The following is a 14,583-nucleotide window of genomic DNA, read 5'->3' on the forward strand; positions in this document are numbered from 1 at the left end:
GCTTTTTAAATTTAGCTGTTATATCCTTCAAAATATATTGATAGATAAATGGTAGATTTTTTGTTCGGTCGGCTGTTTGAGTTTAAAATTCTTTCTTCTATTAAATCACATTTCGCATTCCACGAAAAATAAATCAAATGATAACTAGGCGAGGTGCATCCCCAAACAGCCGATCGCTTGTTTTTATTTTTAAAATAAAATATGTATCAGTATAAATTCAATGTAAAGTTCGAAAATCGCGATCGTCTTTCTCGTTAGTCATGTTTTTGATACACATCATAGTCGTGTTTCATTGATCTATGATATGCAATTGTTTCATGGTACGATTCGTTCTAATTTGCGTTTGCAAAATATAAATTATATTCGATCATTTGTTTCCCGCGAAATTATCTTTTACCATTTTAGCTCGTACAGCACGGTGACAAATCTTGTTTCAACGCGATTGTTCAAGCCCTTCAGATAACATCATAACTTATCAGTCATCAGTAATCAGTAATTGGTCGCTCATCTTATAAAAATTAAAAGTATAAATAGTCTAAGGTCAACTCTACGTAAATATGTTACGCTGAGTATAATATTTCACCTTTTAATTACACATAATTTTGATTCTATCTTTCCGCAGCCGGCTGTCTAAGATTGAATCTTTTATGCTAAACTCAACACCAAATAACCGGGAACAGTCTCATCCGCATCATCCGATTGTTTGCCTTGAGAATACATAATACATCACACTATTAAACAAAATTCATTGATTATTGGGCCACATCATCATCCTCTATGATGAATCCTGGCCATTACCCTTTCCCACTAACAAAATCCCAAGTAGAAGTAGTTTTCCGGCACACGCGGGGGTGTGGATATCGTATAGAACCCACCCTTGGTAGCAGCCTGTGCTAACTAACATTCCCGTCCCCTCCCCTCGAGATCTACAAACTGACATGGCGGGCGCCGTTGGTGGCCAACGACTGTTTCCTATTGGCAACGGCTCTAGTTTTGATGATCGTGATGTTTTATCTTTTCAGCGCATTCATGCATGCTGTTGATAAGGGAAATATCATCATCGTTGAAGCGTATGACCGGTTGTGATGATAGAATATTATGGTCCTGTTCAGCAACGGAGAAGGACAACCATGGGTGGTCTCTCATGCTCATGCTCATGCTCTTAACGCCTAAAGGTAGATAACTTCAGTTAGTTCAAAAATTTATCAAAAAATATTAGCTACACAGAAATCTTTTTTAACGCGGAGGCGTTACGGTTTTTGTTCAGTCGATTTCTGTTAAACAAAAAATACATTTTTGCAAGCTTCAAAAAGGGATTTGTTGAACTGCAAAAAACGAATTAATTGCTTCAAAAAGATTGAAAAAATGTTGCGTCGTTCTAGAGAAATCATAAAATTACAAAACGTAGCGCCTTCGCGTAAAAAGAGATTTTGCTATCCAGGTTTTTAAGCATGGAGGACGTTACAAATGATAACGACGTTACGCACGCCTTAAATGTCAAAATCGCTCGGTGCTACCAACATTACTAACACAGTGTGTCATGGTATGACAGCTGCACTTTTTTAATTATGTTGGTACCACTACGCAATTTTGACATTTCTGACGTGCGTAACGCCATTACTATTCGTAACGTTTTCATTACCAGTTTTATCATGACAATAAGTGATTATTCATGATGAAATGTTACGCTGGCGATTGCTTTCACGGCAGGTTTTTAATAATAAGTTAGCTTGCGTTACATATTCTAATGAACATGTTTGAATAGTGTGCTTATACTTGACAATATTAAAAGATTATCAATGTTCTTCGTTAAACTGACTAAGATAAAACTATTGAATAAACACAATTCATGTGAACATAATGTGTTTACATGACATTTGCATCTTTTTTTATCAACTTAAAAACCAAATATCCTTTACGCTTTTGTTTCGCCGGTACACGAAAACCCGAGTTTACCCACAGGCGTTACGCTTTGTTTTTCATTAATTTCTCTGAAACATAAAACTTTTCCAACAATTTTAAGAAAGTAATTTGAAGATTGGCGCACAATGAAAAATGCCTAAGAATGATTGCTAATTTTTTGTAATGTTTCTGATAAATCTACGAAATACAAAGCATAACGCCTGCACGTGATTGGGGGTTTGAAGTATCTCTAAAACAGTTTTTTGGCAGATTGATCATCTTATGTAAATCTACAAATAGATTTAAAGCATTAAAAACATGCACTGTTTTAAGGATATCGACGGAATACAAAACGTAACGCCAGATTCTATGAAATTTCAACATTATTCACGATAATATTCACGCCAACTTTTCCACGGCCGCAACCCTAGCTGTCACGTCCGAGTCAGAGCCCGACCGCCGAGGGGAGAGTAAATCCAGACATTCTGCGATTTTATTCTAGTATTCTCAAAGTATGTGACGATGAGATGGCACGCGGGACAAACGACGACGACGACGACGGTGATGATGATGACATTTGACTTTCCGCGCCACGTTAAGGGTTGAGAGGAGGAAAAAAAACCCGCAAAGGGCCGTAACTCGGCACCAAGTACGGGCAAAAGGGGAGCTCTGCGCTGCAAAAGTCTGCCGGCGATGGCGGTGTGTGTCTGGAATGGTTTTGAAAGAAGCCTTCATTATCAGAGTGGTGAGGGGGTTGTTAGGATTTTGCTACTTTGTTTCCTGTCATTTCCGTTACGCGTACGTGGGAAGATCACTGAACGCAATTAAACTTGAGCAAATTGGGCGTTTAGGGAAATTAGTGCTAACTGTGAGAAGCCTACCTAATAATGGCATTACTCACAACAGTTTAAAGCCGGCATGAATAACTAAAATTGGGCTGATTCATAGAAACCTCTTTTTACGCGGAGGCGTTACGTTTTGTAATTTGCCAATTTGTCTAGAACTACGTATAATTTTTGCAATCTTTTTGTAGCATTTTGTACGTTTTGTGAAGAACTACAATTCGCCTTTTGAAGTTAGCAAAAATATTTTTGGGTTTACGAGAAATCAACAAAATAAAAAGCGTAACGCTTCCGCGAATAAAGAAGTTTCTTATTGTATAGAGAAATCGTTTTCCTTGAACGGATGCGTAACGTTTTATTTTTCGTAATTTTTTTTGGAACAATGCAAAATTTTTGCTAAGTTGGAATCTAGCAATAGAGAACGCCAAGGTTATGCTGCAGAGCGAACAAATTGATACAGAGAAACCTCTTTTTACGCGGAGGCGTTACGCTTTTCATTTTGTCGTTTTCTTTTAAACCATACAATATTTTTGCATGCTTCAAAAAGCGTTTTGTAGACCTGAACAAAACCTAAGAAATTGCTTATAAAAGATTGTAAAAATGTTGCGTCGTTCTAGAGAAACCGACTAATTAGAAAAACGTAACGCACTGCGTAAAAAGTGGTTCCTTTTACAGTCTTCAATCAACTTTTTAAAGAAGAATCGATCCTGAAACTATCAAATGAAATCTAAAATGACATTTTTGATTCAAGAGTGTTTTTCAAAACAACAATACACCCTTCACCGTCATTCACTGAACCAATATTGAAACATCATCACGGAGATCCGAACCGTATACCGTACCCCCTTTTATAGTACGTAAACAAGAAAAGCCATCCACAGGCTAGCTGCCACAATCTATTATCCTTAATGAATTATTAGACCATAATCCTTCATAATACACTGCCCTCTCAGCCTCGTCACTCCACCCTCTCTCTCCTCTTTCTTCTGGCAGCACTGTGTGCATTCAGCTTATAATGTTCTCATATTTCAAGGCAAATTAAATTGAAAGTGCAAATCCCCTCTTCATCCACATTCTCTGTGGGTGCTGCCGCTGGGCTGGGGCCATTTCCAGTGCTTAGCCAGGATAGATATCCAACGGCGGCGGACACCCTCTCTGTTGCTAGAGAACGCCAGCCAACCAACCAGCTGGCATCACTGCACTCGACAGGCCCTGCCAGCGCTAAGTGAAGACATGAAGCAGACGGCTAATGCTAGGGGATCCTGACCTTTTTGTCTTCAGTTTTGTTGCAATCTTGCTTCAAAATTTACGATGCTCGCCGACATGCCGTCCAAGCTGCGATGCTGTGAAGTGGACGAAAAAACAAACGATATTTTTGAACCACACATTCCCCTATTGGAAAAAAAAACTAAAAAAAGAACTCAGCCAATGTGTCTTGCCCGGCATATGACGAAGGAGCAGGAGAGCAGCAACATTGTTTATCCCCACTTGGTCCCACTTGGCTCCACTTGGATCTCACTCGCCGCCGCCGCCGCAGAACGTCGTCGACTTGACTCATTGACGTTTCAATATAATAATCCAAAGTCGACCGACCCGCCAGCCAGACTCAACGGAGTGAAAATGGAGCTTTCCATTATGCTGATTGTCTGCTGAACTTTCACTGGAATTGGCACACAGAAAGTGTCTCCTCGTCGTCGGTTGATCGGACGACAGGCTGCTGCTGAAAGCAAACTGTGGTTATTTCTTAAGCTGATTGTCCCCGGTATGGACGGGACGGTATGTTACATGACGATGGGAAGGATCGATTAAGCGGATTCAGGTATTTGCTACAGACTCTGGTGGGCTTGCCTTGGAGCGATGGAGCCAGTGCGGGTATTAGGCATGTTGCAATAATTGATTGCAATTTATTAGACAGAGGATTGTTTTCAGAAACAAGGAAGCCCTTTTCAAGATTTAAACTGTTGGAGATTAGGCTCACTGAAGTTTTAGGCACAATTTCTGTCTTTTGCTTAGGGAGCGTTCTTTTATTACGTAACGCAGTAGGGGGAGAGGGGGGGTCGGAGGCCGTGTTACGCTCCATACAAAATTTTTAAAATTTGTATGGAAATTTTGTTACGAGGGGGGGGGGGTCTAAAAGTCCGATTTTTCGCGTTACGTAATAAAAGAACGCTCCCTTATTACGGTGGTAGACAGGCAGGTCTTCATAACCGTAAGTTCTTGAAAGACCCTGGTCATCCAGAAATAGCCTAACTGAAGCTATACGACCATGATTCGGGATCAAAATCCGTTGACCTCTTGCTTGTTACGCGATAGATGCACAGGTCTTAACTCTTATATCCCAGAACATCCCAAAATAGCAACAAGGTAGCCTACCATACTTACTGAAACAATGGTGGTATGATCAGAAGTTTTGCCATTTGCTTGTAAGGGGGGTAGTTGTAACGTTAAGATGTAACTTCAAAAAGTCTTTTTCATTTTAAAAATCTCTCCGGAAGATATTGAATAATAATTTGCATTTCCATGCATAAGCATGACCAATTGAAAGCTTGAAACTGAAATAATAATCAGTTTCTGATAAACCGTCAATTAATTAATCAATCCTAATCAAATATTCCACCCCAATATGTCTCAATCAGCCGTTTCTCAATGTAGGCCAAATCATCGCGAAACCAGTTTAATTAAGTGCACTCGATACGATACGCACCTGCCTTTACTGCCCTGATTATCATAATTTAGAGCCAATATCGCATAAAATTAGTTTTCACGACACGACAGAGATAAGTCAATGCAACACACCATCACCAACTCCTCGCTATCCCTCTCTACTCTCTAATGCCAGGATGATACAAACCGGCTAAAATAGCACATGATAAGCAATAAATTGCAATTGCACCCCGTGAGTCATCTCTGTTCCGGGGAAGTTTCCTTCATTATAGGGTCACGTACGCGCCCGACGAACCTTGGCAAAACTTTCTCCTCCATAACCTGCGGCCCGGGAATCCTGTGATGTGGCAGCATCCAGGCATAACAACAACAACCCTAACACCAACAGGATTATTAATTTGTCCTAGACAAAAGTAAGCACACACACACACACACTCGACAGTCAGGTGTAGAGTGCGCTTAGGGTGGTTCTTTGGAGGAGGGGAGTGGTTGTTTATTAAGAAGTTTCTTAAGTGCACACAATATTGCAATCTTGAGGATCTGCGTGCGACTTTGGTGTGAAGATGGTGGTGCTGGCGCCCGAAGCTTTACCGGAAGGATCTGGAGGAGCCACTTTGGTGAAGGAGTTCACGTAAGGGACCATCCATAAACCACGTGGACACTCTAGGGGGGGGGGGGGGGGTATGGTGATTGTCCATGCTCCATACAAAAAAGTTTTTTTTGTATGGACGATTGTCCACGAAGGGGGGGGGGGGGGGGGTTGAGAATCCCAAAAAAGTGTCCACGTGGTTTATGGATGGTCCCTAATACATGTTGTACTGTAAAGGTGGGCCGGTTTGGAAACGGTTATCAGGTTTTGTTTGAAAAGCCCTGCCAAAGTTTTATTTCAATCCTGAGATATTCAATGAAAACCGAAAAAACTTTGTGCATTTTTGTCACTTTTCATATCAAAGAAGTTTCATTCTTGTGCGACCAAGGGTAAAGGGATTACAGTTCAGAACGCGTTCGACACACGCACATGCCCAACTACCGTAAACATTTTGAATTATAGCTCGGGATTTCTAACCAAATTCAATCAAACTTCAGGACAACGCACAGAAAGGTCAAACAAACAAAACGTGTTTGTTATTGTTTACATTGCGTGCTCTCATTTTTTGATTATTCAAGGTCAAACATAAAAAAGCGTTTTTCTCGGAACTTCAAACAGCGACATGCGTCAACATGGCACGACTACGTCGAACTGACGTGCTTAGGATATAGACTGTGTGTTTACACTTCGAAATTGACCCAATTTGGGACCATCCATAAACCACGTGGACACTTAAGGGGGGGGGGGGGGGTATGGCGGTTGTCCACGCTCCATACAAAAAAGTTTTTTTTTGTATGGACAATTGTCCACGAGGGGGGGGTGAGATTTCTAAAAAAGTGTCCACGTGGTTTGTGGATGGTCCCTTTACACTTTTTGCTTGAATTTGAGTTCTGTTCATTAAACTTCAACCATCATTTTTTGTGTTTTAATATTTCTGTAAATCATTTTTCTCACTTTTTTCTTTTTATTTTTGTTTTGCTTTCTTCATTTTTACTATCAAATTCACTTGTAATTTTGCAGGTTTGGTTCAGAGCAATTTTTTTAAATTTTCTTATTTTTTAAGATTTTGAGTAGCAATGACCAAAGTTGCTACTCGACACTTTATGTTTTCCCTCCAGGATTTGCCCCAAAAGCTAAAGGAGAAAGCACGTGTGTGTAATTATTAGCTCAAGGGAGGAGGTGCCTTAATTCTGCAGCCAGAGGCTGCAATATCCACGCTACACAGATACTCAACCTGGCAAGCTGGCAGTCAGTGGATGCATGTGATTACTTTTGGGGTTCCTTAAGTAGAGTCATGCCTGCACGTTATGAGCGCAGTGTTGCCAGCTTCTTTGTTTGTGGAATGATTGAGATATCAAGCACTTCCATGTTGTGTTATTTTGTTTTATTCCTTGAACTCATATTAAGTTAATTCTAATCGACAAGCTGGCAACACTGGTAGGAATTTAGATTCTCACGTACGTCCTCCCTGGCCCGGTGTACTCAACGGTGATGATGAAACTATGCAATGTTGTTTTCTTCGCGTGTATGATGATGCAACGTGGAAGAGACTAACTTTAATGAAAGTCTGTGCTGCATAAGGGATGTCTGCCTCATCTCGTTCCGTTATAATTTAATTAATTACACTCGCGTCCCTTTGCGTCCTGGGAACCCTGTGTTACACAGATATCCCAACACAACACTTTTTCCATGCTCCGTTCCCTGAAAGATTGACTAACGTTACTCTCCTTTTTCCGTCCCGCCCCCACAGGTTCGCGGTAACAAGCACAGCTTGATAATCCGGAATGTCACCTACCTGGACCTCGGTAACTACACCTGCCAGGCATCCAACAGTCTCGGCAAGGACCGCGGCTCCCTGTCCCTCAGCGGACTGCCGACGATCTGCTACTTTGACTCGGTACGTATAAACCTCGCCGTCGTTCCGGGGGCCACAAGGTTTTAATTAAAATTTAATCCCTTCGAACATCAATCAAGCCACCGAACGTGGCCAAGCCCCGGCATTATCGCCCGAGAATTTTTAATGATTAACAAGTTCTCGGTTTTTCCTCTCCCCATCCCACCAAACAGCCAACCTTGAGCAGCTACCGCGACCAGTACAACATCTCGTGGACCGTCCAGAGCTATTCCCCCATCCGGGAGTACCGCCTGTTCTACCGGATGCAGTCCAAGGGTCACCTGATGCACCCGCACGACAAGCAGCTCGACAACCACATCTACTCGCACGGCTCCGGTGCCACCGGTGGTCACGGCGGGTACGGCAACCCGTACGCGGCCGGCGGCGGGTCCGGACACCTCGGCGGCGAGCAGTGGGAGAACGTCGTGATCCCGGAGATGCTGTCCGATTACAACAACATCCACAGCGGACACTACTACAACGACCGGTTCAGCTACCAGTCCGGGACGCGACACCGGATGAGCTTCCAGCTGAAGAAGCTGCAGTCGGGCAGTAACTACGAGGCACGGGTGCAGGCCCGGAACGACCACGGCTGGAACCGGCTGTCGAGCATATTCCATTTCAGCACGCGATCGGAAGGTGAGTGATTTGGATTGTGAAGCAGATGAAACACCATGCGTCTCCGCACCCTTTAAATTCACTGTAGTTTTTTATTGCATCATAATTGACCTTAAAATTGTCTGGCACTGCTAAACTTTCACCTTTGATTCATGATATCTTCATACATTCCTAGCCCAAATCGAATTGAGTTATGAAGTTGGTCATACATCATAACCTAATTATTTCATTGGCGTACCATAAATCCACCTGCCAACCGATTATCAGTAACGCCCCGCCCCCACCCAATTATAAGTGCATAAATTTCGATACCGGTATCGTAAATAAATCAATTAAAGCTCCTCTCACATGCGACACGCACACACACAGCACCAACAACCCAGTTTAGTCCATTATGGTCACGAAAATATTCCCTAAATTTACCCTTTTCCCTTCCCCTTTCTTTACCAGACATGGAACTTGAACCCTCTGCCCAGCCGGCCGTCCACGGCGCTGGCCTGCTAGATAAGGGTCTGCTCAACAGTGGCGCCGCCGCCACCCATAAATCATCCGGCCTGCTGCTGCTGCTAGTTCTGCTGTCGGCCGCGGTGGCGCTAGTGTCGTCGTCGTCGCGAGCAATGGCGTCCTTTCTAAACAGCGGCGTCTTATCGGCATGATTTGCATCGTTTCCGTTTGTTTCCATTCCGATAAATCACCACTAGGCGAGATCTACGCGCACCTAATTAAGGTTAAGAATAAAATAATAAAAAAAACACAAACACACATCAGCAGCGCCCAAAACAAACAGAAAAACCCGCCACCACAACTTCATAATCATCACGACCGCCATATTTATCGCCATTATGACAGTAAGAAAAAGAGAAACAAACAATAGCGATCGATGGTTAAGCACGGTAACGATATTTTTGTCTATTTTGTAGAGATTAATTTGCAACTAGCGTTTTCCCTGAAAATTACCTCTTTTACTACAATATTTGTTTCTTGAAGCCATATTTTGTACCAAAGAAATAGGGAAATTGTTTGGGGATATAAACAGTGAAACAAGAGACTTTGAAAAATTAACCAACAAAAACGGAACGAAAAGAGAACAAAATGTAGAAAGAGGAAAAGTTATGACTAGTGTTAGAAAGTGACCGGAACGAAGAAGAAAAAGGCATATTTATTACGTAGAAAAGGGTGAAACTTATTTTTCAAATTGTAAAATAAAGCAAGTAAACTATGTAGGCCATGTAACGTAAGCCGATCAACAAAGTGTTGCGTAGCGTGTAAAAATGAAATTACGGTTCGCAGTCCCATGGAACAAAACAAAGAAACACTATAGCTAGGGAAACGATCCAGGTGCAAACCATGTAGCGAAAGGCTAGATTTTAGAGTGACAACAGTACTAAGCGTAGCGGTTTTGAGTTGTAATCTTTTAGGTTATGTTCTGCACATAATGTCATGAGAACATCCAATCTGTCAACGAGCACGTGGCGACCCGATTCCATTCTGCTTCTTTTCCGAAACATACAAAACCAGTAAACTATCAAACCAAAATATTTTACTAGCTTAGGCAGAAATGGAAGGAAAAAACCAACTAAGTGTAAGTTAAGTAAATTTTATAGATGAGTAAGAAGAAAAAGAAAAGAAAAACATCAAAAAACAAAAGAAACTTAAAAATAGGCCTTTCTAAACACAAACACAAACAAGTGCACACGCCGCAAGCTGCTCAAGTGACAGCTCTCTCACTCACACTCACACCGTACCGTACGTCATTTTGACAGCTTGATCATATGTGCGAGCAAGTTTTAAATGTAAACGTTACAAGTAAATAATGAAAAAAGGGAAGATAAAATCAACCATTTTACCGCCGATTGGATGCATTCCGACTCTTCTGTAAATAGAAAAATCAAATGAAACATTCCATTCTAGAAACAAATATTTATACTTTTTGACAACAGCAGCAACACGCCGTCAATCCGTCAAACTAGCTGTCAGATACATTGCCAAAAACCTCAATAAAACAACAAAAATAATAGAAAAAACTCACTCACACTTGCGGAAGATTGCTTTTTTGAAACATACTCTGTCTTTCTCACAAACCCACTCACACAAACGCGCACGCACGCACGTGCAGCACAAATCTGATTGATTTCCGTTAGTTTGTTTTTTGTGGGACCATATTAAATGATAATAAACTGATGCGAAACTGATGTAGAACAGATTGAATCATTCTTCGCTGTGGGTGCGAATTGTGAATCTGCACAGAAAATTGAAATTCTAAAGTTTATTATTTTCAGTGATAAAAAAAAACTGTGTTTTCCTCCCCTTTTCCTGTTTGAAGCGGACGCCTCTGCCTTCAATGTTTGTTGTTGGGGAATACTAATTTAAAAGGGCCTATCTCGAATTGATGACATTGCCAACATTCTGCCTGCTACGCTATATTGCAACATTGCAAATCTAAAATGTTGATGAAATTATTTAAAATTCTATGAAAAATTATTGACATTTGGGCAGTTAATGTTAAAATGAAAGAAAAAAAATCAAATGTTAAAACTGACGTTTGACCACTAATTTTTTTATAAGTTCAAATGCGTCTTCATTTGAGGACCTATTTTTGCCTGCTGAAATTTTATACATTGGCCCTTTTTAAATTGCTACCCCACAGTATTTGAAAACTCGCTGAACTGAAATTACATCCACTCGCCTACTGCACTCCATATCACAAAGCAACACACACCACGCGTGCTGCAAGTACTTTGGCAAAAAGTTCATCGAAGTAATGAAATCGAAACTGAAATCAAATGGAAAAATCATTGTCGAATGCACGCGAGATTAACCGTACCCGGTTGCATACCAACGGGGGCAATCCCTATACAGAACGCAACAAAAAAAAGTGAAATCAAAATGTCTGCGAAATACAAAACCAGCAAAAAGCTGCAAATAAACCAACACATGAAACAGGAAAATTTATTTTTATTGCATTATCCCAACCTCCAGCGTTATTGTTTCGTCGGGGCAGCGAAAGCAAAAATTAACATCGCAGAACAAAAATAAAATGAGAAGCCGCGAAAAAAAAACTCGAAACATTTGAGTACTCGCGACCATTGTTGGACCCCCGGATTTTTTCCGGAAAGGGAGATTCCTCAATGAAGCAGAATTTAATTTGGGCAACATTTTTTCTTTTTTTGTCGACAAAAAAGAACATCAATTCGAAAAAGCTCGTATCAAGATGGCAGTTTTAATATTTATTTCAATTCAATTTACTCCTCACTCTCATTCCAGCGCGAACAGTCGAAATACGAGAAGAAGTAAAAAACAGTACCATGTGTGTAAATAAAACAATTATCAAAAGTCTTTTTGCTGTAAGAGAAAGTAAAAAAAAGCGGGATTATAAAAGAGAAAAAAAAAGAAATATATGAAAAATGAACGCTCGAATTGTTCGGAGAAAGGAACAAAAATAATTCGAAAAAAAAACAATTAAAAGAACCCTCGACATAAGCCACGTGGGACGGCGTTTATGACAAGATTATCACAGAACAACAAGGCTTTATGCGTAAGGGGAAGAAACCGATGTAAATCTAAAATTTATTGAGCGTGACGAGACGCGTGAACGAGAGGTAATTAAAAAAGACAAACCAACAGAAACCAAACAAAGCAGAAGAAAACAAACGGTAGAATATAAAAAGCTATCTCAAGCCTATATGAGAACAAAAAAAAACAGAAAAAATATTGTAAATTATATATTAAAAGATAATTAATAAAAAAAGAAATACAATCTAATTTGTTTTTAAATTCAATAATCTTAAATATCACAAACGGGACCACAAATCCGTCTTAAAATAAATCATCCAAATTCCTTATTAAATTAAATTTAATCAAGTTTTGTCACCATGTCCAGGATAATAACGGTGAAATTTCGGAAATTTCCCTACCGTAGCATGAGCACAAACCAGCTTCAGATAAGGGTGTGAGTCCCAACTTGGAACATCGCCCTTTTAAGCAAGGGCGCAAACATCATTGAAATATTTCACCACCCTGCCCCTATCGGCGTTTCTCTCATTTCGTCGCTATCGTGCTAACTCGTCACACGTGCATTTTGGACCAAATTGATTTTTGACCTTCTCAGATCCCCAAAATTCGATTTCAATCCTGAGATATTCAATTGGGTACTAAAGCCCTATGCCAATTTTTATGTACAACAGTAAAAAACACGATTAAAAACCATTTCTGATCACTTTTTTTTCATTTTAATGCAATTTTTTTTTGACAAGACAACATTTTTTCGATGGATCAACTATGGTCTCCTTGGAACGAGCTGTCAAGTAGGACCTTTTCTGTCAAGAAGGACCGCGAGGTTAATTTTTCAAAATTGATTTAAAAATCCATTTTAAGCTCTTTATGGTCGTACAAAGGGTCATTGTACTCAGAAAAATAAGCTTTATCGCTGTGAACAATAATATCAGCAATCTAAGCTTCATTTTAGGACCCAATTCGCGATAAAAAGCTCCATAATTCCGACAGATGGCGCAAAGCATCGAGGAATGACGATTCAAATTTTCGCTGTTCGGTTATATAGGAATGCAAACTTAAAATTGAATTTACAGCTCTTAGAACAACTTTTGAGAAAAAAATCAAGTAGTACGAGTGTAAACTGTTTGCCCTCTTTAAATCAACGCAATAAAAAAGAGTGCATAATTGGCAAAGCGAGCGCGTGGTCGTAAAAAAATATTCGGAGTGAAAAGTGATTTTGTGTGTGTGTGCCTTTTGTTTCGCATTTTTGTCGTGAATTGTGTGCTGCGAGAAGAAGATTACCCTTTGAAAATGCAGCGTCATCAGTGCATAATTGGCAAAGCGAGCGCGTGGTCGTAAACAAATATTCGGAGTGGAAAGTGATTTTTTGTTATTTTTAAAAACCCTTCCTATATCATCGTTGATCGTTTATTTTTTTTTTTTTTTGCGGTGAAAAAGCCATTTTTATATAATGATCGAAAGACGCACTGACAATTTGGATCGTTGAGTTAATAGTGGAGCAAAATAACTGTGTGTGAGTGATTTTATGTGCTAACCAGAAAGACCTTCCCATAGCATCGTTGCTCGGAAGGCTCGCCGACGGGTCTGTTATGAAAGTCCTACCCATAGCGTCGTAGCTCGGGAGGCATCGAAAAGCCAATACCTTATCCTACTAACCCAAAAAAATATTAATCACGTGATGCTTGATGAGTCTGCAACTTCAACTATCGGACTAACATTCCTTCCTTTTGTTGAACTGCAGGCTTCTTGGGAGGGCGCCGGTATTGACTAATAAAGTAGGGATCTTCAGAGGTTAAACAGTGAACGGATGGTTGGCTCCCACTGATCATTTTTGATTCATTGTTTAACTTCAGCTGATCTGTCAATAACGGAGTAACAGCTCATTGACAGTTAATGCAATAAAAAAGATTTTGAAAAAAATAGTTTTGAGAAAAAAAAATTATTTAAACGCTGGAATTTAACAAAACAGAATTCGCATACATAATTCGCGATCAAAAGCTCAAAAATTCCGACAGATGGCGCAAAGCATCGAAGAATGACGATTCATATTTTCGCTGTTCGGTTACATAGGAATGCAAACTTAAAATTGAATTTACAGCTCTTAGAACAACTTTTGAGAAAAAATTCAAGTACTACGATTGTTAACTTTTTGCCCTCTATAAATTAACGCAATAAAAAAAAATCGGAATTTTTTTTTTTTGAAAAAAACTAAATTGTTTAAAATGATAGAGCATCAAAAGTTAACAAAGTATCAGCTCGAGTTTTTGCTCAAAAGTTGTTTTGAACGCTGGAATTTAACAAAACAGAATTCGCATACATAACCTCAAAGGGCAAAAATTTCAATCGACATCCTTCGCTCTGATCTGCTACTCAACACTAGATGTCGCATGTCGTTTAGCTTATGAATGCCAATCTCAAAGGGCAAAAATTTCAATCCACATCCTTTGCTCTGTTCTGCTACTCAACACTAGATGTCGCTTGTTGTTTAGCTTATGAATGCCAATAAAAACCTCGTGCATTTTCGGCAAGTTTCAATCTTATAGTGCTATCTTGGCAAACCC

At 40.1% G+C, this 14,583-nt stretch overlaps 1 protein-coding gene across 1 annotated transcript in view; it reads left to right on the top strand.

The window, feature by feature from the left end:
- Nucleotides 1-12,271, top strand: part of LOC120421874 (opioid-binding protein/cell adhesion molecule-like) — a 483,066-nt gene extending 470,795 nt beyond the window's left edge. The window contains exons 6-8 of the mRNA XM_052708923.1: nucleotides 7,748-7,894; nucleotides 8,065-8,530; nucleotides 8,960-12,271. Coding sequence (XP_052564883.1) covers nucleotides 7,748-7,894; nucleotides 8,065-8,530; nucleotides 8,960-9,165 — 819 coding nt within the window. The 3' untranslated portion in view covers nucleotides 9,166-12,271. The remainder of the gene's footprint in view (nucleotides 1-7,747; nucleotides 7,895-8,064; nucleotides 8,531-8,959) is intronic.
- The last annotated feature ends 2,312 nt before the right edge of the window (nucleotides 12,272-14,583 follow it).

This window comes from Culex pipiens, chromosome 2 (genome assembly GCF_016801865.2).
Source record: "Culex pipiens pallens isolate TS chromosome 2, TS_CPP_V2, whole genome shotgun sequence".
NCBI lineage: Eukaryota > Metazoa > Arthropoda > Insecta > Diptera > Culicidae > Culex > Culex pipiens.